Source organism: Oncorhynchus kisutch, linkage group LG14 (genome assembly GCF_002021735.2).
Source record: "Oncorhynchus kisutch isolate 150728-3 linkage group LG14, Okis_V2, whole genome shotgun sequence".
Classification (NCBI taxonomy): Eukaryota; Metazoa; Chordata; class Actinopteri; order Salmoniformes; family Salmonidae; genus Oncorhynchus; species Oncorhynchus kisutch.
The window spans coordinates 45,003,471-45,028,950 of NC_034187.2; the positions used below are offsets into that span (position 1 = coordinate 45,003,471).

A 25,480-nucleotide genomic window follows, 5' to 3' on the forward strand; every position below is an offset into this window, starting at 1 on the left:
GGAAACATGGCTCACGGGAGAGACGCTATCCGAAGCGGTGCAGCCAACGGGTTTCTCCACGCATCGCGCCGACAGAAACAAACATCTTTCTGGTAAGAAGAGGGGCGGGGGCGTATGCCTTATGGCCAACGTGACATGGTGTGATGAAAGAAACATACAGGAACTCAAATCCTTCTGTTCACCTGATTTAGAATTCCTCACAATCAAATGTAGACCGCATTATCTACCAAGAGAATTCTCTTCGATTATAATCACAGCCGTATATATCCCCCCCAAGCAGACACATCGATGGCTCTGAACAAACTTTATTTAACTCTCTGCAAACTGGAAACGATTTATCCGGAGGCTGCATTCATTGTAGCTGGGGATTTTAACAAGGCTAATCTGAAAACAAGACTCCCTAAATTTTATCAGCGTATCGATTGCGCAACCAGGGGTGGAAAGACCTTGGATCATTGTTACTCTAACTTCCGCGACGCATATAAGGCCCTGCCCCGCCCCCCTTTCGGAAAAACTGACCACGACTCCATTTTGTTGATCCCTGCCTACAGACAGAAACTAAAACAAGAGGCTCCCACGCTGAGGTCTGTCCAACGCTGGTCCGACCAAGCTGACTCCACACTCCAAGACTGCTTCCATCACATGGACTGGGAGATGTTTCGTATTGCGTCAGATAACAATATTAACGAATACGCTGATTCGGTGTGCGAGTTCATTAGAACGTGCGTTGAAGATGTCGTTCCCATAGCAACGATTAAAACATTCCCTAACCAGAAACCGTGGATTGATGGCAGCATTCGTGTGAAACTGAAAGCGCGAACCACTGCTTTTAATCAGGGCAAGGTGTCTGGTAACATGACCGAATACAAACAGTGCAGCTATTCCCTCCGCAAGGCTATCAAACAAGCTAAGCGCCAGTACAGAGACAAAGTAGAATCTCAATTCAACGGCTCAGACACAAGAGGCATGTGGCAGGGTCTACAGTCAATCACGGACTACAGGAAGAAATCCAGCCCAGTCACGGACCAGGATGTCTTGCTCCCAGGCAGACTAAATAACTTTTTTGCCCGCTTTGAGGACAATACAGTGCCACTGACACGGCCTGCAACGAAAACATGCGGTCTCTCCTTCACTGCAGCCGAGGTGAGTAAGACATTTAAACGTGTTAACCCTCGCAAGGCTGCAGGCCCAGACGGCATCCCCAGCCGCGCCCTCAGAGCATGCGCAGACCAGCTGGCCGGTGTGTTTACGGACATATTCAATCAATCCCTATATCAGTCTGCTGTTCCCACATGCTTCAAGAGGGCCACCATTGTTCCTGTTCCCAAGAAAGCTAAGGTAACTGAGCTAAACGACTACCGCCCCGTAGCACTCACATCCGTCATCATGAAGTGCTTTGAGAGACTAGTCAAGGACCATATCACCTCCACCCTACCTGACACCCTAGACCCACTCCAATTTGCTTACCGCCCAAATAGGTCCACAGACGATGCAATCTCAACCACACTGCACACTGCCCTAACCCATCTGGACAAGAGGAATACCTATGTGAGAATGCTGTTCATCGACTACAGCTCGGCATTCAACACCATAGTACCCTCCAAGCTCGTCATCAAGCTCGAGACCCCGGGTCTCGACCCCGCCCTGTGCAACTGGGTACTGGACTTCCTGACGGGCCGCCCCCAGGTGGTGAGGGTAGGCAACAACATCTCCTCCCCGCTGATCCTCAACACTGGGGCCCCACAAGGGTGCGTTCTGAGCCCTCTCCTGTACTCCCTGTTCACCCACGACTGCGTGGCCACGCACGCCTCCAACTCAATCATCAAGTTAGCGGACGACACAACAGTGGTAGGCTTGATTACCAACAACGACGAGACGGCCTACAGGGAGGAGGTGAGGGCCCTCGGAGTGTGGTGTCAGGAAAATAACCTCACACTCAACGTCAACAAAACTAAGGAGATGATTGTGGACTTCAGGAAACAGCAGAGGGAACACCCCCCTATCCACATCGATGGAACAGTAGTGGAGAGGGTAGCAAGTTTTAAGTTCCTCGGCATACACATCACAGACAAACTGAATTGGTCCACTCACACAGACAGCATCGTGAAGAAGGCGCAGCAGCGCCTCTTCAACCTCAGGAGGCTGAAGAAATTCGGCTTGTCACCAAAAGCACTCACAAACTTCTACAGATGCACAATCGAGAGCATCCTGGCGGGCTGTATCACCGCCTGGTACTGCAACTGCACCGCCCTCAACCGTAAGGCTCTCCAGAGGGTAGTGAGGTCTGCACAACGCATCACCGGGGGCAAACTACCTGCCCTCCAGGACACCTACACCACCCGATGCTACAGGAAGGCCATAAAGATCATCAAGGACATCAACCACCCGAGCCACTGCCTGTTCACCCCGCTATCATCCAGAAGGCGAGGTCAGTACAGGTGCATCAAAGCTGGGACCGAGAGACTGAAAAACAGCTTCTATCTCAAGGCCATCAGACTGTTAAACAGCCACCACTAACATTGAGTGGCTGCTGCCAACACACTGTCAATGACACTGACTCAACTCCAGCCACTTTAATAATGGGAATTGATGGGAAATGATGTAAATATATCACTAGCCACTTTAAACAATGCTACCTTATATAATGTTACTTACCCTACATTATTCATCTCATATGCATATGTATATACTGTACTCTATCATCGACTGCATCCTTATGTAATACATGTATCACTAGCCACTTTAACTATGCCACTTTGTTTACATACTCATCTCATATGTATATACTGTACTCGATATCATCTACTGTATCTTGCCTATGCTGCTCTGTACCATCACTCATTCATATATCCTTATGTACATATTCTTTATCCCCTTACACTGTGTATAAGTCGTTTTTTGGAATTGTTAGTTAGATTACTTGTTCGTTATTACTGCATTGTCGGAACTAGAAGCACAAGCATTTCGCTACACTCGCATTAACATCTGCTAACCATGTGTATGTGACAAATAAATAAAATTGATTTGATTTGTATTCAGACACCTTTCCCTTTTCCACATTTTGTTACGTAATAGCCTAATTGTAAAATGGTTTAAATACATTTCCCTCATCAGTCTACACACTATACCCCATAATGACAAATCGAAAACAAGTTTTTAAAAACTTTAACAAATGTATTAAAAATAAAACACAGAAATACCTTAATTACATAAGTATTCAGACCCTTTGCTATGAGACTCAAAATTGAGCTCAGGTGCATCCTGTTTCCATTGATCATCCTTGAGATGTTTCTATAACTTGATTGGAGTCCACTTGTGGTAAATTCAATCGATTGGACATGATTTGGAAATGCATACACCTGTGTATGTAAGGTCCCACACCAGGGAAGGAATGACGCCTACTGTGAGGGCTGCCTCGCTTGTAGTCCTTAAAAAACTTTGCAATTGACAGTGCATGTCAGAGCAAAAAACAAGCCATGAGGTCGAAGGAATTGTCCGTAGAGCTCCGATACAGGATTGTGTCGAGGCACAGATCTGGGGAAGGGTACCAGAAAATGTCTGCAGCATTGACGGTCCCTGAGAACACAGTGGCCTCCATCATTCTTAAATGGAAGAAGTTTGGAACCACAAAGACACTTCCTAGAGCTGGCCGCCCGGCCAAACTGAGCAATCGGGGGAGAAGGGCCTTAGTCAGTTAGGTGACCAAGAACCTGATGGTCACTTTGACAGAGCTCCAGAATTCCTCTATGGAGATGGTTGTCCTTCTGTAAGGTTCTCCCATCTCTGCAGTACTCCACCAGTAGCCACTCCTCAGTAAAAGTCACATGACAACCCGCTTGGAGTTTGCCAAAAGGCACCTAAAGACTTTCAGACCATGAGAAACAACATTCTCTGGTCTGATGAAACCAAGATTGAACTCTTTGACCTGAATTCCAAGCCTCACGCCTGGAGGAAACCTGGCATCATCCCTACGGTGAAGCATGGTGGTGGCAGCATCATGCTGTGGGGATGTTTTTCAGCAGCAGGGACTGTGAGACTAGTTTGGATCGAGGGAAAGATGAACGGAGCAAAGTACAGAGAGATCCTCAATGAAAACATGCTCCAGAGTGCTCAGGACCTCAGACTGGGGGTGAAGGTTCATCTTCCAACAAGACAACGACCCTAAGCACACAGCCTAGACAACGCAGGAGAGGCTTCTGGACAAGTCTCTGAATGTCCTTGAGTGGCCCAGCCAGAATCCAGACATGAACCCAATCGAACATCTCTGGAGAGACCTGAAAATAGCTGTGCTGCGATGCTCTCCATCCAACCTGACAAAGCTTGAGACGATCTGCAGAGAAGAATGGGAGAAACTCCCCAAATACAGGTGTGCCGAGCTTGTAGCTTCATACTCAAGAAGACTTTAGGCTGTAATCGCTGCCAATGTCCTTCAACAAAGTACTGAGTAAATTAGTTATTGTGTGTTGATTGATGAGTGTGAAACATTGTTTTTTTAAATTAATTTTAGAATAAGGCTGTAACATAACACAATGTGGGAAAAGTCAAGGGGTCTGAATACTTTCAAAACGCACTGTACGCCTCGTGTCTGAGCCGTTGAATTGCGACTCCACTTTGTCTCTGTACTGACGTTTTGCCTGTTTGATTGCCTTATGGAGGGAATAACTACACTGTTTATATCCAACTTTATTCCCATTAACCTTGGTTAAACACTGTGGTTCGCACTTTCAGTTTTGGCAAGTCAGTTAAGAACAAATTCTTATTTACAATGACGGCCTACGGGGAACAGTGGGTTAGCTGCCTTGTTAGCTGCCTTGTTCAGGGGCAAAATGACAGATTTTTACATTGTTAGCTCTGGGATTCGATCCAGCAACTTTACGGTTGCTAGCCCAACGCTCTAAACACTAGGCTACCTGCCACCATCTATCCACGGTTTTTGGTTTGGGTATGTTTTAATTGTCAAAGTGGGAACAACATCCCCTTTACTATTCCTGATGAACTCAGTCACCTTGTCTCTGTATACTTCAATGTAATTGTGAAGCATTGATTCCGATTGGTCAGACCAGCGTTGAATAGTCCATAGCACGGGTACTTACTGTTTGCCTTTCTGCCTGTAGGAAGGGAGGAGCAGAATAGAGTTGTGATCTGGTTTGACGAATGGAGGGTGGGGGAGGGCCTTGTAGTCATAACAGTTGTTGAGAGATTTTGAAGCGCAAATACTACAGTCAATGTGTTGTCAGAACTTGGGTAGCGTTTTCCTCAAATTTGCTTTGTTGAAATCCCCAGCTACAATAAATGCAGCCTCAGGATATGTGGTTTCCAGTTTGCATAGAGTCCAGTGAAGTTCTTTGATGGCCGTCGTGGTATCAGCTTGAATGGGAACATACATGGCTGTGACTATAACCCTATTGGGCTAATCATTAGCTAGGTTTCAAATGTGATATTTTAACTAGTTAGCGTTCTATTGATTAATTTTATGTCCCCCTCCAATACTTTACCTGGTTGCACTACTCTTGCTCAACTAAAAATGTAATCTGTCTCATCACAATTTTTTAAGTCAGTCCCCAAAAATTATGTTGGGTGGTGTTTTACTGCAAGTTACCCTACAATTGACCTGTGTTACATTAAGCTCCACTCTCCCCTCGGCACTCTCAGCGAATTGCGGCGCGGTAACGTTAACCATGCTGCTGCTAAAAACTCCTTCTTTTTTTGGGGGCCTTTTAAGCATTCTAGTGCAAGAGGTGTCACTACAGTCCTTGGTTCAAATCCAGGGTCTTTCACATCCGGCCGTGATTGGGATTCCCATAGGGCGGCGCACAATTGGCCCAGCGTCGTCCGGGCCGTCATTGTAAATAAGAATTTGTTCTTATTTAGTTAAATAAACGTTACACACACCACACTGACCAGAAAGTTATTTTGTTGGCATTTACGTATGTCCCCATTACCAGTAAAACATAATCAAAACCTATTTCTTTCACTAACTTGCTGTGCTGTTTTGTTGTTCATTTGTTCAGTCGTTTGATTCTCAACCAGGATTTTTATAGAACACCGTTTGGGTCTTTGTGTCAAAAAAATACACGTCAAATAAGCTTGTTGACCAATCATGACCTGAATATGACTGCACATCACATAATAATTTAACACGTTCATACATTTTTTACGTAGTTATTACATATGGATTACACTATCACTCGTATTTCATATGTCACAATGATTCATCGATACGTATGCTATGATGCTGGTGAAGTTGTCTCGTGCATCTACAGTGCTGGTCATAAAAAAAGCTAGCTAGCTCATGGACACAAACAATGTTCTTCCCCAAAAACATAGCAAAACGAGAATCTGTTTCAGTACCTATAGTTAGCTAACTGTCATCTAAAATAACCCTAGTTTATGGGTCGGCAGGGTAGACTAGTGGTTAGAGCATTGGACTAGTAACCGGAAGGTTGCAAGTTCAAACCCCCGAGCTGACAAGGTACAAATCTGTGGATCTGAACAGGCAGTTAACCCACTGTTCCTAGGCCATCATTGAAAATAAGAATTTGTTCTTAACTAGTTAAATAAAGGTAAAATAAAAATATAAGACTGTTCTTATTTGATTAATGGTGGTCAGACCCATGTATGTGAAGCTAGCCACAATAAGGATTAGCCACAAAAGTGGACTTTGCGGTTAGCCTTCAAAATAAAAGTGGTATAATTCTACTAATTATATTCATTTGCATCACTGTCAATAGCATACTTTTATTTTGAAGGCAAACTGCAAATTCCTCTATTGTGCCTAATCCTTATTGTGGCTAGCAACACAACACAACGTGGTCTGGTCGACCCTCACTAGCCAGATGAAGCTAGCTGTCTGCTAGCTTTGGGCAACAGGGTTAAGTAGCTGGCTAGCTATTTATGTTCATGAACTGAAGTTCAATTTCAATAGGCGAACAACAAGTGGCAACCTAGCTAATACATACTCACAAGGATTCCTAAATCATTGCTAAGAATAATGAAAATGTCTGCGGTTTCTATTGGTCATTCTTTTCAGGCTGGTTGTATTTATTGGTGCTAAAGCTAGCTACCCCAGAAGTTGCAGTTGAACAAATGGTGCTTATTACCAACGCGGTATTGTAAACACATCGTTCGTGGCCGGTGTTTGCTTGTTTGCAGACTTTTTTGTACGGCTTTGACAGTGCGACTATCTTTTTTGACATGCAAAGACTAAAACGGCATCCCATAGTATGCATGTGGTGAAGCAAATTGCAGTGACTCTGTCACTGTGTAACTCCGGTAGGGCAACATCTGAAAAATTGCGCACTTGATAGTGTGTACCGGTGCAAGACCAGTCGGCGAAAGCCAACATCACGCACGAAAGAGAACGACTGATTGTCAAGGGCAATGAATTCCATTATCTTGATGTTAATGGATTTCGCGTTTTGAGTTGTCTCGCTGAAATTTTCTTGCTCTTTCAAATGACTGCTCGATCCACACAGAAGACATTGTGGGCTAGGTTAGGAATGCTGTGTTGCACATGTAGCACAACATTTTACGTGGCGTCATTACGTCATGTACCTACGTTATATAGGTTTGCACGTCAGCTTTGACATCTGTGTTGCACATCGGCATTAAACTAGACATTGGGCCGATACGATTTTTAGCTAATATCATCCGATTCTAATATGTTCACCGATTTATATTGTGCATCCCTACTCTTAGCTTTCATTTGACACACAATTTTACATCTCTTTCCCCATCTCTTCAGATGCACGTCTCTGACTCCAGGGCCCTGTTGTGATCGATTCAAACTGCACATCCCCTACGCTGGAGAAACCTTGAAATGTAAGCAGTGTCTGTCTGGCTCACTCTCCCCTATTTGTCTCCTTTCACATGTGTTTGGTTAATTTGTGCCATGAACATCTAGTCCAGGTCAGGGCTGGTTGGCTCTGTTGTTAAGGTCATAACTGCGTCCCAAATGGCACTGTTTTCCTTATATAATGCCCTACTTTTGTCCAGGGCCCCATAGGGCTCTGGTACAAAGTAGTGTACTCAATTTGTTTTGTTTGTTTTATTTTAAATGTAACCTTTAATTTAGCTATGCAAGTCAATAGGGAGTAGGGTGCCATTTAGGATGCTGCCTATGTGTATAGAGACAGCTGATCCTGATTATGTTGATAGGGGCAGAAATGTATTAGTAATCCAGTGTGATAGATGGGACCTAAATCAGCTCATGATTTTAGCTTCTAGTTTTGTAGCTGTGCAAGTTAGCATCGGCATGTTGCCATTCTTTTTGAGAAAGTTATACTGTAGTTGGTGTAAACATAAATATAATCGGCTCTCACTTGGTTGGGGACAGATTTACTGATCAGTTGTGCTTCTTTGCAAATGGATAACTTGCGCAGATGCTGAAGAAATATTTAAATCTTTATGGATTTTTAATGAGAGAAACAATCTTATGTTTGTTTTTTTGCCTTGTCCCCTGCCTATGCTAACATTTGAAAGCCTAAATCTTCCTGAACAGCTTTGCCTTTGGGTCTTATGCTTTCATATGAGGCCAGGTGGAGTTGTCTCTGCATTGCAGATGCAGAGCTTCTGCAAATATACACTGTATTGTTTTATAATAAAAAATATTGCAATATTGTTTGTAATGAAATCTTGATCAGTAGACTATTATTTGATGTGGAGTGGTTTATCTTCAGTTAATATTCTAGGGAATGTTGTTTTTGCTGGGTTGAAAAGGTTTGGCATTCTTTTAAAATGGACAATACAATGAGTTATTTAAGTGATAATGCCCTCGAAGTCGGTGTTTGAAACATGCCTTTAATGTCCAAAAAATGGGAGCAGTAACCGAAAGGTATTGGCACGGTTTGCCATCTCGGGCCTAACACCAACTGTGCCAATAAATACTCCAAACACCAGCTTCGAGGTCATTATCACTTTAACAGGTTACCAACGTATTCAAATAATGATTGAAATATTTTCATAACATTTTTTATTTTCATGAATTTATTCATACTACACTGCTCAAAAAAATAAAGGGAACACTTAAACAACACAATGTAAATCAAAGTAAATCACACTTCTGTGAAATCAAACTGTCCACTTAGGAAGCAAAACTGATTGACAATAAATGTCACATGCTGTTGTGCAAATGGAATAGACAACAGGTGGAAATGATAGGCAATTAGCAAGACACCCCCAATAAAGGAGTGCTTCTGCAGGTCGTGACCACAGACCACTTCTCAGTTCCTATGTTCCTGATGTTTTGGTCACTGTTGAATGCTGGTGGTGCTTTCACTCTAGTGGTAGCATGAGATGGAGTCTACAACCCACACAAGTGGCTCAGGTAGTGCAGCTCATCCAGGATGGCACATCAATGCGGGCTGTGGCAAGAAGGTTTGCTGTGTCTGCCAGCGTAGTGTCCAGAGCATGGAGGCGATACCAAGAGACAGGCCAGTACATCAGGAGACGTGGAGGAGGCCGTAGGAGGGCAACAACCCAGCAGCAGGACCGCTACCTCCGCCTTTGTGCAAGGAGGAGTAGGAGGAGCACTGCCAGAGCCCTGCAAAATTACCTCCAGCAGGCCACAAATGTGCATGTTTCTGCTCAAACGGTCAGAAACAGACTCCATGAGGGTGGTATGAGGGCCCGACATCCACAGGTGGGGGTTGTGCTTACAGCCCAACACCGTGCAGGACGTTTGGCATTTGCCAGAGAACATCAAGATTGGCAAATTCGCCACTGGCGCCCTGTGCTCTTCACAGGTGAAAGCAGGTTCACACTGAGCACATGTGACAGACGTGACCGAGTCTGGAGACGCCGTGGAGAACGTTCTGCTGCCTGCAACATCCTCCAGCATGACCGGTTTGGCAGTGGGTCAGTCATGGTGTGGGATGGCATTTCTTTGGGGGGGCCGCACAGCCCTCCATGTGCTCGCCAGAGGTAGCCTGACTGCCATTAGGGACCGAGATGAGATCCTCAGACCCCTTGTGAGACCATATGCTGGTGCGGTTGGCCATGGGTTCCTCCTAATGCAAGACAATGCTAGACCTCATGTGGCTGGAGTGTGTCAGCAGTTCCTGCAAGAGGAAGGCATTGATGCTATGGACTGGCCCGCCCGTTCCCCAGACCTGAATCCAATTGAGCACATCTGGGACATCATGTCTCGCTCCATCCACCAGCGGAGGATGGAGCCACGTTGCACCACAGACTGTCCAGGATTTGGCAGATGCTTTAGTCCAGGTCTGGTAGGAGATCCCCCAGGAGACCATCCGCCACCTCACCAGGAGCGTGCCCAAGAGTTGTAGGGAGGTCATATAGGCACGTGGAGGCCACACACACTACTGAGCCTCATTTTGACTTAAATCAAAGTTGGATCAGCCTGTAGTGTGGTTTTCCACTTTAATTTTGAGTGTGACTCCAAATCCAGACCTCCATGGGTTGATAAATGTGATTTCTGTGTGATTTTGTTGTCAGCACATTCAACTATGTAAAGAAAAAAGTATTTAATAAGAATATTTCATTCATTCAGATCTAGGATGTGTTATTTTAGTGTTTCCTTTATTTTTTTGAGCAGTGTATTTCATCCTTCACAAGATATAGTCTCGACACAAATCTAGGGTTGCTAATCAAGCCGGCTGGTCGTTCATTCTATCTGTTTGGTTGCCAGAAACGCGACCCAGTCGTTCAGACCTTTTGTTCTGAATCTATGGATGTGACCCAGTCATTCATTTTAAATGTTCCATTGCAATACTGGCTGGCAATGTTCCTATCCCTTAGCTAATTTACAGTCACGTCAGAATAACAGCAGAGTAGCTGCATTTACATTTGTTCAAGCTGTTTTCAAGTGACATTTATTTGGATACATCCATAACAATGAGATAATGAGGCACAATTTTGCCTAACATAGAAAATGTGCTCTCTCTTTAGGACACTGTTGTCGTTCAGAGGAGCTAGCCAACAACACAGCTAACACAATTATTTCAAGCTGAAGCTGGAAAGACTGCAAACTAGCTGCACTTCGTTTTACCTTTTCAATTGACATTTCTTTGTATATATCCATAAAAATTATTGCAGCTGATTCAAGATTTCGACTGGCTGAGAAACACTGCCTGTCTGTCCGTCTCATCGGACAGACAGGCAGGTTCATTACTATGGGACAGCTGGAGATCGAATTTGAATATTGAAACAATGTTGCAAATGTCGGAGAGACAGACAGCAAGGTTTATACAAATCTCTGCTGTTGAAAACTAAATGTTAGTCTAAAAGAAATTAGATAATGTCTCAATGCTTTTTATAGTGGAGATCAAGTTTATAAATTGCTTGGCTGGGCTGATGAGACAGTGGATTGCGCAGTCAGATGGAACAGAGTAAATGGGCATTTTAACGTCATAGATTTAGCCTGTGGTAACTTGTGGAATATATACTGGCTGGAATGTGGTTTTAACCAATCAGCATTCAAGATAAACCCACCCGTTGTATAACTCATATGAACTCTTTGGCATCTCATATAACCACTGGGTGTAGTCTAGATCAAATCTTGTAGATCAAAATGTGGATGTTGATCAAATTTCAAGTATTGCGATAGGCCTATGTTGGATTCACCCAATGTGTTTTTCGCCTTTCCAAGATGACTGTGCCGAAATATATATATATTTGTTTTATAAAAAAAAATGTATACTGTATTTTAAATAAATTGTCAGATATGGTTTCTTACGTCTAAAAATTGTTTTGTCAATAGCGTTTCAAGTTTAGTAGTTGTGAGTCTTTTGATAAGCTCAGTGCTTAAGAAAGCATGGAACATTTGAACACAGGCAGCCACTCTATTTTGCTACTTACCCACAATAAACATGATGTTTATTGTACTGGACATTACTGGAATTGCATTAAACAAACCTCTCACATTTGAGAGACGTCCCACATTTGACGCTTTCCATATAAGGTTGTCTCCAAAAATGCCTCCAGGCACCCACAAGATGTTTTGAAATGATTATATCTTTGGTGGGAATGATCATAATTGGGTTTTCCTGGAATGGCCGTGAGTCATGACACGCACGCGTATACACACACACACACACACACACACACATCATATATTTTCATTAACCCAGGAATAGGTTGAAAAACCAGGAAGGAGGTTTTTGTGTTTGGCATTTGTGAATGAAGAGGTTATATAGCCTAACACAAATAGTCACAAGTGGTAGGCCCCACTGCTCAAAAGCAAAACTGTATGGAAGTAATGACTATTATTCACTACCTTTCTGCAGGTCAATGGGTGCAAAAACATCAGGAGTTATTGAGGCAAATTGTTTGTTTCCTGGTTTTGGTTTCTCAACAACAAATTCTCCCTCAGCTGCGTCATTCCAACAGATGGTTAACCATTTTGCTCAGACTTTGGCACAAGATTTAAGCTGTAAGATCATGACTGAGTAGAATGAAAATACTGTGAATCAGTCAGTATGGGACTGTGCCTCTGAAAGTGATTCCATTTGGCTGGTATAAGCTATTCTGTGCCCTTTAGCGCACTATGGCATACAGCCCTCAAACGCAACTCTGGACCTCAAAGCCAGCTTCGCTGCTTTTTGTCATTGTTGGCCTCTGATCAGGGACTGATTTAGAGCTGGGACACCAGGTGGGTGCAATTTAATTATCAGGTAAAACAGAAAACCAGCAGGCACCCCTGGCATACAGTATATGTCTTTGTATTCAATTAGGACACTGCAGTAAGAATGGGTATGGGTAGGCTACTTCCCCAAAATCCTGGATCATCAGTGTTCTCCCCCTCATATAACTCTGAAATTAAAGGAGTATTCTGTTGGATGAATACAAAAGTGTTTGACGGGTTCAAAATCTGTCATTCTGCATCTGAGCAAGGCAGTTAACCCACTGTTCCCCCGGGCGACGATGACGTGGATATCGATTTTAAGGCAGCCCCACGCACCTCTCTGATTCAGAGGGGTTGGGTTAAATGCGAAAGACACACTTCAGTTGAATGCATTCAGTTGTACAACTAACTAGGTATCCCCCTTTCCAATTCCCTTTCAAATATCCAGTAAATGTCCCAATGTATTTTTCTTTACTAAGCCTACTTCTGATTATTTGTTTATTGTAAGAAGCCTACATTTAAATAGGCATCCACACCGTGTATGTCTTTTTTAATTGTTTCAGTATTTTGTCCAAGGTCAAGTTTATTTGTGTGCAAATTAGTTTATAAATTGATTGAGTAATGTACCCATCATCATTTCCAAAAGTGCCTATAATCACATAAAATATATGGAGAGAACTTTTTAGACCAAGCTCCTGGCAGTTTGGCAGTGCTGTGTTTTATTGCTTGATGTTTTCCTGTTCTTTTGCCTGAGGAAGAGCGTTTGTTTAGTCCAGGATGCAAGGCCTTGGGGTCCTGGCCAGTGTCTGGACCTGCCTGCCGATAGCGTGCAAGATCGTGGTGGCACTCCACACAATGAACGGCACAAACTGTGCCCATTTAAAGCATGTTCTTTCCAGAGCCTAACCAGCATAGCTGGCAGAATGTGTGATTTGTGAAGGTTAGGATTTTGTGACCACAATAACTTTAACACCTGTGAAAACGGTCGGTGTTACCCTGGCGCACAATGTGCGTGTGTGTATCACTCTGCATATTAGTAACAAGCCCTCACCACCCTGCTTCCTGTGTGTGTGTTGCGTCTTGTGCAGCATTGGTGGCTGCTAAGGGGAGGACGGCTCATAATAATGGCTGGAATGGAGTCAATGGAATGGTATCAAACACATCAACGACGTGGTTTCCATGTGGTTGATACCATTCCATGGACTCCATTCCAGCCATTATTATGAGCCGTCCTCCCCTCAGCGGCTTCCACTGTTGTACAGGTGGTCCAGTGCAAATTGCTGACCCCCTACTCCAGTCCCCTCTACAGATCCCTCCGAGAATGTTGTGTGTGCCAGTATATTGGACCAATAATAATTTTTTAACTGTTTTCCAGGCGTTATGTGACAGATTTATGGCAAATCCCCTCCTCCCGTTTGACACCTCTACTGTCTGGAAAAAATATTGCCATGTGTGTATGTTTCTCTTCTCCCTCTCTGGCATAAAAACGGGAATAACAGAACAAAAACACCCTGCGCTGAAGGAAATAGAATTGTGTTACATCTGAACATTCTGAACTACCCTTGAGTTAAAGGGATAGTTTGGTATTTTGGCAATAAGGCTCTTTATCTACTTCCCCAGAGTCAGATGAGCGCGTGGATAGAGTCTCAGTTCAGATTGAAGGAAGTTGCTCACTAGCGTCAGTTCAATAACTGGAAATCTATTGGAAGAACTAGTATGCTAGCTGTTTCTGCAGACTTCCAGTAATTGCTCTAACGCTAGTTAGCATTGGCTCGCGAAACTACCGTTAAGTTCCTTCATACTGGACGCAGCCACATAAAAGTAGTAAGGACTTTTGTTGTGCTCTGTATTATATTATACTCTGCTCAGCTCACTGACTAGCTGATGTTGGGAGAATCTCTCAGGTTATTGAAAGAACATTGGTGCAGTGACATTAGGATATCAGAGCATGCGTCAGTAGAGCAAAGTAAAACTCAGCAAAAAAAGAAACGTCCCTTTTTCATGACCCTGTCTTTCAAAGATAATTTGATCTTCATTGTAAAGGGTTTAATCACTGTTTCCCATGCTTGTTCAATGAACCATAAACAATTAATACACCTGTGGAACGGTCGTTAAGACACTAACAGTTTACAGATGGTAGGAAATTAAGGTCACAGTTATGAAAACTTAGCATACTAAAGAGACCTTTCTACTGACTCTGAAAAACACCAAAAGAAAGATGCCCAGTGTCTCTGCTCATCTGCGTGAACGTGCCTTAGGCATGCTGCAAGGAGGCATGAGGACTGCCGATGTGGCCAGGGCAATAAATTGCAATGTCCGAACTGTGAGACGCCTAAGACATCGCTACAGGGAGACAGGACGGACAGCTGATCATCCTCGCAGTGGCAGACCACGTGTAACAACACCTGCACAGGATCGGTACATCCGAACATCACACCTGCGGGACAGGTACAGGATGGCAACAACAACTGCCCGAGTTACACCAGGAACGCACAATCTCTCCATCAATGCTCCATCAGGCTGTCCGCAATAGGCTGAGAGAGGCTGGACTGAGGGCTTGTAGGCGTGTTGTAAGGCAGGTCCTCAACAGATATCACCGGAAACAACGTCGCCTATGGGCACAAACCCACCGTTGCTGGACCAGACAGGACTGGCAAAAAGTGCTCTCCATTGACGAGTTGTGGTTTTGTCTCACCAGGGGTGATGGTCGGATTTGCATTTATCGTCGAAGGAATGAGCGTTACACCGAGGACTGTACTCTGGAGGGGGATCGATTTGGAGGTGGAGGGTCCGTCATGGTCTGGGGCGGTGTGTCACAGCATCATCGGACAGGGACACATAATAACATTTCTGTTAGTCACATGTCTTTGGAACTTGTTCAGTTTGTCTTAATTGTTGAACCTTGTTATGTTCATACAAATATTTATACATGTTACATTTGCTGAAAATATACGCAGTTGACAGTAAAAGGACGTTTATTTTTTTGCAGAGTTTATTATTGATGAATGGAATGTTAGGCTCAAGTGTATAAAAGTGTGTATTCTTATTTTAAATGTATGTAGTTCTGTCCTTGAGTTAATACCTAAGTATGTACTGTTATGTGTGTAACTGTGGCTGGGTATGAATGTGGTGTAGGGGAATGAAGGTAGAAATGTAAGACAAGTTGCTGATGTGGAAACCATTAAGTTGAAACTTTAGAGGGAGGAAACTCCACACCATTCAATGTTGCCGCGTTCACGTATGTAAACTCTGATCCCGCTGGCTGAGGTGAAAGCTTCAGCGGAAGCCAAGGACATTAGGTAAAACTCCCATCTTATTCTGGTTCATTTTATGTGAGCAGGAGCGTAACACATCCATCTGATTCACATTGACCTCATTTTATGAGCAGGTCCAAATCCTAGCACAATACCTCAGATAACCCTTCATGGTTGGTAGACTGCAAGCCGTTACACTATACCTCAGTTAACCCGTTAAGGGTTAAAGACCGAAACAAGGCTCAAGATTCAAGGCCTGGTTATTTATGCATGTTCATGAATGTTGCTTTTTACCCAATGAAACAAAACTGTGTAACAAAAGGCCTTCAAGTTTAAGAGATTACATGTTAACCCAGGATACCTGTTACGGGTCGTAACTGTAAGAGGTCTATACTTTAACCCAGGATACCCGTTACGGGTCGTAACTGTAAAAAGTCTATAATTTAACCCAGGATACCCGTTACGGGCGGTAACTATAAAAAACAAGGTAGCTTTATTCAAGTCAGGGGAATTTGGCAAGAAGTGTCAGCCTACAGATATCAGATCTTAATTAATATGACCTATTTTGTCAGGAGGAAAGCTATCCTGCAGTAGTAGGATTTGAATGCCTATTTAATATTTTGAATCGATGCCAGGGGGCAGCTGGAAGCGGTGTGTGTAGGCTATACAATAATTTAGACTGCAGGTCCACTGGACGTAAGTTCAAGTAGCCTGTGCAGGCTACAGCATGTCTCGTGAGAGTTCTTATGTGGATTATAATAAAATGACAATATTTGTAAGGAGTATATTTATTTTTTGTTTTATTATGTGTCCAAGGCAAGCAATAACCATTTATATATTTAGCCTATCTCAGTGTGGTCCAGTGGGTGCAGCCACTGACAACGGCATACATATGCTAGAGTAAGCACGAGTTTGAATCCGGTCCACTAATGCCCTTTGAATTAGTACTTTTCTAGTTACTCTCTGTGGGCTGTGCTTGTAAGTAATTTCTCAGGAAAGGAACTGACTTTTTACTCCGTTACATTTTACCAAATCACTTTAGTTACATAGATTATTATACTGAACAAAAATATAAACACAACATGCAACAATTTCAAAGATTTTACTGAGTTCCAGTTCATATATGGAAATCACTCAATTTAAATAAAATCATTAGGCCGTAATCTATGGATTTCACATGACTGGTCAGGGTTGCAGCCATGGGTGGACATTGGAGGGCATACAGTGCCTTGCGAAAGTATTCGGCCCCCTTGAACTTTGCGACCTTTTGCCACATTTCAGGCTTCAAACATAAAGATATAAAACTGTATTTTTTTGTGAAGAATCAACAACAAGTGGGACACAATCATGAAGTGGAACGACATTTATTGGATATTTCAAACTTTTTTAACAAATCAAAAACTTAAAAATTGGGCGTGCGAAATTATTCAGCCCCTTTACTTTCAGTGCAGCAAACTCTCTCCAGAAGTCGGGTGAGGATCTCTGAATGATCCACTGTTGACCTAAATGACTAATGATGATAAATACAATCCACCTGTGTGTAATCAAGTCTCCGTATAAATGCACCTGCACGGTGATAGTCTCAGAGGTCCGTTAAAAGCGCAGAGAGCATCATGAAGAACAAGGAACACACCAGGCAGGTCCGAGATACTGTTGTGAAGAAGTTTAAAGCCGGATTTGGATACAAAAATATTTCCCAAGCTTTAAACATCCCAAGGAGCACTGTGCAAGCGATAATATTGAAATGGAAGGAGTATCAGACCACTGCAAATCTACCAAGACCTGGCCATCCCTCTAAACTTTCAGCTCATACAAGGAGAAGACTGATCAGAGATGCAGCCAAGAGGCCCATAATCACTCTGGATGAACTGCAGAGATCTACAGCTGAGGTGGGAGACTCTGTCCATAGGACAACAATCAGTTGTATATTGCACAAATCTGGCCTTTATGGAAGAGTGGCAAGAAGAAAGCCATTTCTTAAAGATATCCATAAAAAGTGTTGTTTAAAGTTTGCCACAAGCCACCTGGGAGACACACCAAACATGTGGAAGAAGGTGCTCTGGTCAGATGAAACCAAAATTGAACTTTTTGGCAACAATGCAAAACGTTATGTTTGGCGTAAAAGCAACACAGCTCATCACCCTGAACACACCATCCCCACTGTCAAACATGGTGGTGGCAGCATCATGGTTTGGGCCTGCTTTTCTTCAGCAGGGACAGGGAAGATGGTTCAAATTGATGGGAAGATGGATGAAGCCAAATACAGGACCATTCTGGAAGAAAACCTGATGGAGTCTGCAAAAGACCTGAGACTGAGATGGAGATTTGTCTTCCAACAAGACAATGATCCAAAACATAAAGCAAAATGTACAATGGAATGGTTCAAAAATAAACATATCCAGGTGTTAGAATGGCCAAGTCAAAGTCCAGACCTGAATCCAATCGAGAATCTGTGGAAAGAACTGAAAACTGCTGTTCACAAATGCTCTCCATCCAACCTCACTGAGCTCGAGCTGTTTTGCAAGGAGGAATGGGAAAAAATGTCAGTCTCTCGATGTGCAAAACTGATAGAGACATACCCCAAGCGACATACAGCTGTAATCGCAGCAAAAGGTGGCGCTACAAAGTATTAACTTAAGGGGGCTGAATAATTTTGCACGCCCAATATTTCAGTTTTTGATTTGTTAAAAAAGTTTGAAATATGCAATAAATGTCGTTCCACTTCATGATTGTGTCCCACTTGTTGTTGATTCTTCACAAAAAAATACAGTTTTATATCTTTATGTTTGAAGCCTGAAATGTGGCAAAAGGTCGCACAGTTCAAGGGGGCCGAATACTTTCGCAAGCCACTGTAGCAACCCACTGGGCTTAATTTCGCGAGAGTGATCCCTCTCGCTTCACCTCTTCCTTTCTGCCTTAGTCCTGCTTGCAACCAAAGCCTTTCAAGATATGTTCGCCCTCTGGCTGGCATTGTCATCAGAATAATGTGTCCTTTTTTAACAAACTAAGGGCGATTTAAAAAAAATCTATTTTACAAGCATTCTGTACAACAAAAATAAAGTATTTCCACATTTACCACAGCAAATCTACTGTGGCAATTTACCCGACAAATGTATTTATAAAGCCCTTCTTACATCAGCTGATGTCACAAAGTGCTGTGCAGAAACCCAGCCTAAAACCCCAAACAGCAAGCAATGCAGGTGTAGAAGCACGGTGGCTAGGAAAAACTCCCTAGAAATGTCGGCACCTAGGAAGAAACCTAGAGAGGAACCAGGCTATGAGGGGTGGCCTGTCCTCTTCTGGCTGTGCCAGGTGGGGATTATAACAGAACATGGCCAAGATGTTCAAATGTTCATAGATGACCAGCAGGGTCAAATAATAATAATCACAGTGGTTGTAGAGAGTGCAACAGGTCAGCACCTCAGGAGTAAATGTCAGTTGGCTTTTCATAGCCAATCATTCAGAGTTTGTCTACTGCTCCTGCTTTCTCTAGAGAGTTGAAAACAGCAGGTCTGGGACAGGTAGCACGTCCGGTGAACTGGTCAGGGTACCATTTGAAAATGTCGAACTACATCAAGTCAATCTGGAGATTGCATTATTTGTGACAGAAGGACTTGGGCCAGAATCCAACCCACGCCAACACGGTAGGCCTATGTGTGCGCCCTAAATGGAGTAGCCCTACCAGCTAGACCAAGATTGAACTACATTTTGACAGTTCATTTGTAACCTTAGTATACACTAGACACTTCTATGTCGTACCCTAGTTGAGACCAACTTTCTGTTATTTAAGCCATTTAAAATTACAGTTGTTAATGTGTGTGGCTGAATTTCAGATACATTTTAATGTTGCAGTAATAGGACATAGGCCTATAGCGTTCGAGCAAGAGGGGACATTATTTTAAGATAGCGACTCCTGATCCCAATTACTTGACTGCTGCTGAATGGAGAGGAGAACTGCTAATGTTTTGCAAATCACAAGGCTCATTTGAATTTCCGAAATGCATAAGAAAAAGAGTGATTGAGTTAAGATCCGACATCTGTATTTGCAACACACCTCTCTTATTGTATTTCCATTTTCGTGGGTTGCATGAGTTTTTCTAACTTCTGGGTGAGTTTTTAAAATGTTTTCTCTAAATAAGCTATGTTGTACAATTTAAAGGACAAATACGCTGCATTTAAACAGTCAGTAATAATCTAATGAATTCCGGACTTGTGAAATTATACCCGGACTAAATATAAGCCTTCCACAATCATAAGACCCGCTAGTAATTAAATTATTACCTGATTTTTTTTGTTGTTGTTGCAATAATCACTATAAAATGCCTTTTTTTAATGACAATCCGGACCATGCATAATGTACATTCACTAATAATGACTAACTTATTGTAGCAGGCATTATAGAAAATTAACACAGGTCTCATAAACCATTTCTCATGCACAAGCCCAGGTTCTAGTGAGTTCCCAGCTGATCTTTCTATTTCAAGTTTAGCCAACTTGGATCTATTTGCTAGTTAACAAGGTAGAACAGTTGAATTGTTATGAACACACCCTTCTGTCTGTCTCCAACTGTTTAAACAGCATGCTAACCTGCGTTCGATGTTCCCCAATGCTGGAAGGGGGTTAAAAGAAAAGTTTGGGAACCCCTGATCTAAGCGATTGATAGTTAGTGTTGAGCAGTCTGCCTGATTTACTTTTAAGAAGTACTGAAATAGTGATTCTGTTGGAAAGCATAGGCAGCAGCTCTATAGAGATGAGATGATGTCTTCGAAATAAAGGCATAAAACAAAACAAATGTAATATACACAACAACTGAAATTGTTTATTAAAACCTCTTTGGGCTAGGTGTTCCGCTAGCGGGATAATTCCGACAACATCCGGTGAAATTGGAGATAGCCAAATTCAAATGACAAAATCGTAAAATGTAACATTCATAAACATACAAGTGTTTTATATAATTTAAAAGTTTAACTTCTTGTTAATCCAACTGCGTTGTCAGATTTCAAAAAGGCTTTACGGCGAAAGCATACCATGCGATTAACTGAGGACAGCGCCTCAAGTCGAAATATTTTTGTCAACCAGCACAGGCTTCACAAAATCACAAATAGCGATTTAAATAAATCACTTACCTTTTGAAGATCTTCCTCTGTTTGCAATCCCAAGGGTCCCAGCTACAACATGAATGGTCGTTTTGTTCAATAAAATCCTTCTTTATATCCATAAAAGTCGGTTTAGTTGGCGCCATTGTTTTCAGTAATCCACTCCTTCAACATGCAGAAGAATCCAAAAAGCTACCGGTAAACTTCGTCCAAACAAATCAAGCAATGTTTCTATTCAAGCCTTAGGTACCCTAATATGTAAATAAACGATAATATGTCAGACGAAAAGAACGGTGTTCAATAGGAAAGGAAAATAACGAAGAGCGCACCCTCATTCACACGCCCCAAAAGCCTACTTTTCCTGTTGAGATCCCTTTGGAAAAACTGCTATTACTTGTTAGTTTTTCAAGAAACAAGCCTGAAACCCTGTATAAAGACTGTTGACATCTAGTGGATGCCATAAGTACTGCAATCTGGGAGGAAAAGGCCTGTGACTTCCAAATTCTGTTACACTCAGACATTGTAACAGTTTTAGAAACTTCAAAGTGTTTTCTATCAAATTCTACCAATTATATGCATATCCTAGCTTCTGGACCTGAGTAACAGGCAGTTTACTTTGGACACGTCAGTCAGGCAGAAATTCAGGATCCTGCCCCCTAGCCCTAAGTAATGTAAAGAAATTATGGTTAATATGTGATAAGAAGTAATGGGCAATCACTACCATCATGGGACTTTAATGAATTGTTTTATTCTGTGTCATTACAGCATTCAACCCACATTATGTGTAGTCAAATCAAATATTATTTGTCACATACACATGTTTAACAGATGTTATTGTGGGTTTAGCGAAATGCTTATGTTTTTTGCTCCAAAATATCTAACCATTCCCAACAATACACACAACCTAAAAATAAAAGAATGGAATTAACGAATATTTCATTTCTAAAAATATAATCGAAACCATAATCGAAAAGCGTGATATAAAAAAAAAAAATTTGAACTGACCTCAAAAGGACTAATCCCTTAGCAATAATGATACGAAAACAATAACATAACAGAAACAATAATGGCACTTGATCCAGACAATACAGTGCATTCAGAAACTATTCACATCCCTTTATCATTTTCCATATTTTGTTACAGCCTGAATTAAACATTTACTAAATAGAGATTTTTTTGTCACTGGCTTACACACAATACCGCATAATGTCAAAGTGGAATTTGTTTTACAAAACTTTTACAAATTAATAAAAATGTAAAGCTGAAATGTCAATGAGTCCATAAGAATTCAACCTCTTTGTTATGGCAAGCCTAAATAAGTAGAGGAGTAAAATGTTGCTTAACAAGTTTTATAGTGTTTTTAACATTACAAGTCACATAAGTTTCAGTTTCATCTCTATACCTCACACATACAATTACAGTGCATTCGGGAAGTATTCAGACCCCTTCCCTTTTTTCCTAATTTTGTTTTATTACAGCCTTATTCTAAAACTGATTAAATAAATAAAAATCAATGTCAATCTACAAACAATACCCCATAATGACTAAGCGAAAACATTTTTTTATAGATTTTTGGTTATTTATTAAAAATATAAAAAATAAATACCTTATTTACATAGGTTTTCAGACCCTTTGCTATGAGACTCAAAATGAAGCTCTGGGGCATCCTGTTACCATTGATCATCATTGATGTTTCTACAATTTGATTGGAGTCCACCTGTGCTAAATTCAATTGATTGGACATGATTTGGAAAGGCACACACCTGTCTATATAAAGGTCCCACAGTTGACAGTGCATGTCAGAGCAAAAACCAAGCCACGAGGTCGAAGGAATTGTCCGTAGAGCTCCGAGACAGAATTGTGTTGAGGCAAAGATCTGGGGAAGGGTACCAAAACTTTTCTGCATCATTGAAGGTCCCCAAGAACACAGTGGTGTCCATTATTCCTAAATGGTAAAAGTTTGGAACCACCAAGACTCTTCCTAGAGCTGGCCGCCCGGCCAAACTGAGCAATCTGGGGAGAAAGGCCTTGGTCAGGTAGGTGACCAAGAACCCGATGGTCACTTTGACAGAGCTCCAGAGTTCCTCTGTTTAGATGGGAGATCTCTGCAGCACTCCACCAATCAGGCCTTTATGGTAGAGAGATCCTTGATGAAAACCTAGACTGGGCAAAGGTTCACCTTCCAACAGGACAACGACCCTAAGCACACAGCCAAGACAACGCAGGAGTGGCTTTGGGATAAGTCTCAATGTCCTTGAGTGGCCCAGCCAGAGCCCGGTCTTGAACCCGTTCGAACATCTCTATAGAGAACTGAAAATATCTTTGCAGCGACGCTCCCCATCTAACCTGACAGAGCTTGAGAAGATCTGCAAAGAAGAAATGGGGAAACTCCCCAAATACAGGTGTGCCAAGCTTATAACGTCATACCGAAGAAGACTGAAGGCTTTAATTGCTGCCAAAAGTGCTTCAAGTGCTCTGTTCAATAGTTGGGCATATTTTGAGTTCAAAATCATTACATTTGAACATTTTCTATGTACATTTTTTTAGACAGCCATGTATGCATTAATTAATCAATTATACAATCATACAGTTAATGTGACATTGGTAAAAACAACCTAACTACAAAACAACATCATGGTAATAATCTATTTGAATCTTTTCTCTCTATTGCTAAACTGGGTAGATCAAGATGTAGCTATTATTTAATAGTAGTTGTGTATGCATTGAGTTATTGAGATTGTTTTAGCAGATTTCATGGGGCTACAGATGATAAACAATCACTTCCATTTTATTGGCAACTGCTAGTTGAAACTATTATTTTTATTGTACTGATCAACAACATTTGCAAAGAAGAAGCAATCTCTAATTTGATAAAAGTGTGTGCTTTAAGAATGTAATGACATCATTCATGAGGCAGAATTTGGCTATGGAATCTGACTTATGGCAATGGAATCTAGTAGACACCAGTCGGGAGACGAAGAAGTTAATTTGTTTTTGGTGGCGAGGGAGACAAAGTAAATTAATAACATTTTTGATGACAATCAGCTTTGAAATCAGCATATTTTGCATTATGGTTTGCATAATATTTATTTTATTTTTTAATTAACCTTTATTTAACTAGGCAAGTCAGTTCAGAACAAATTCTTATTTACAATGACGGCCTACCCTGGCCAAACCCTATCCCGGACGACGCTGGGCCAATTGTGTGCCTCCCTGTTGAACTCCCAGTCACAACCAGTTGTGATATTATCACAAACAACATACTAGGATACTGAATTCAGCTACTAAGTTAGCAAGGATATTTAGCCTACAATTAAAGCTGGTAGCTACCGATATAGTCTCGGGTTTTAAAAGTGTTCTTTCTCTGTTGAGCAGTTTCAACATTTCTACATGCCGTGTTGCGTTATTCAAGTGTGTTAACTTCTGTGCAGCTTGAGTGGGGAGCAGCCCAGACAACTCTAGCAATGAATGAGTAAGCGGAGCAGGCACTTTACTCTTTGACAGACAGACTCGATCCTCTCAATCACGTGAGACACGTTTGACAGAAGTACCCAATGTAACAAAAATGTTAGTACAGAACGTTTTTTTCTTTTGTATCGAAAAAGTACAGAAGTTTCAGTATACCGTGCAACACTACTCTGAGGAAGTAGATAAAGGGGTTAACTGCCAATATCCTGAATTATCCCTTTATAGCCCTTCCTATAGGGTCATTCCATTTGATTTCAATACATTTTTTGGATCGCATCCCTTTTGATTTGAACAAAACTTTCCATACATATTTGAGCATGGTAGAAATGGTCAGAAAGTTACTTTTTGGACCTGAATGCGAAAACATTTAGGAGATGTGCTCAAAGTTGACACATTTTGTATACCCCACCCTAACATGAAACAGTTGTCATCTTCACTGGAAAAGATACATGGGGGCCTTCCGAGTGGTGCAGCCGTCTAAGGCAATGCATCTCAGTGCGCAGTTTGGCGTGTCATGTTTTGAAGGATGCATAACTCCATCTTAGCCTCTCCTGAGCCTGTTGGGGAGTTGCCAGTATGAGACAGGATCGAAATTGGGGAGAAAAAGGGGGGTAAAATACCCCCCCCCCCCCACCAAAAAAAAAAAAAAGAATAATGGTTGAGTGACAAAGCTTCCAACAGGGTTGTCAAATTACTTTTTTTTCTTAATTTCTCATATGTTGTAGCTTAGACCCCCTTAGACCCTGAGGTGTTTGTGTTGTGCCTGCCATCGGTTGAGACACAGAATGTGGAGTGGGTGTTATTTCAATCATAGAAATAGAATTCATAGAATGGATATTTATTTATTTTTTATTTAACCTTTATTTAACTTGGCAAGTCAGTTAAGAACAAATTCTTATTTACAATGACGGCCTACCAAAAGGCCTCCTGCTGGGATAATATATATATATATTAGGACAAAGGACACATCACAACGAGACAACACTACATACAGAGAGACCTAAAACGACAACAACATAGCAAGGCAGCAACACATGACAACAACATGGTAGCAACACAACATAGTACAAACATTATTG

At 41.9% G+C, this 25,480-nt stretch overlaps 1 protein-coding gene across 1 annotated transcript in view; it reads left to right on the forward strand.

Moving 5' to 3' along the window:
• The window catches only part of babam2 (BRISC and BRCA1 A complex member 2), a 197,185-nt gene that overhangs the window by 5,715 nt on the left and 165,990 nt on the right, over positions 1-25,480 (forward strand). The window contains exon 3 of the mRNA XM_020500820.2: positions 7,745-7,821. Within this exon, the coding sequence (XP_020356409.1) occupies positions 7,745-7,821 (77 nt within the window). The remainder of the gene's footprint in view (positions 1-7,744; positions 7,822-25,480) is intronic.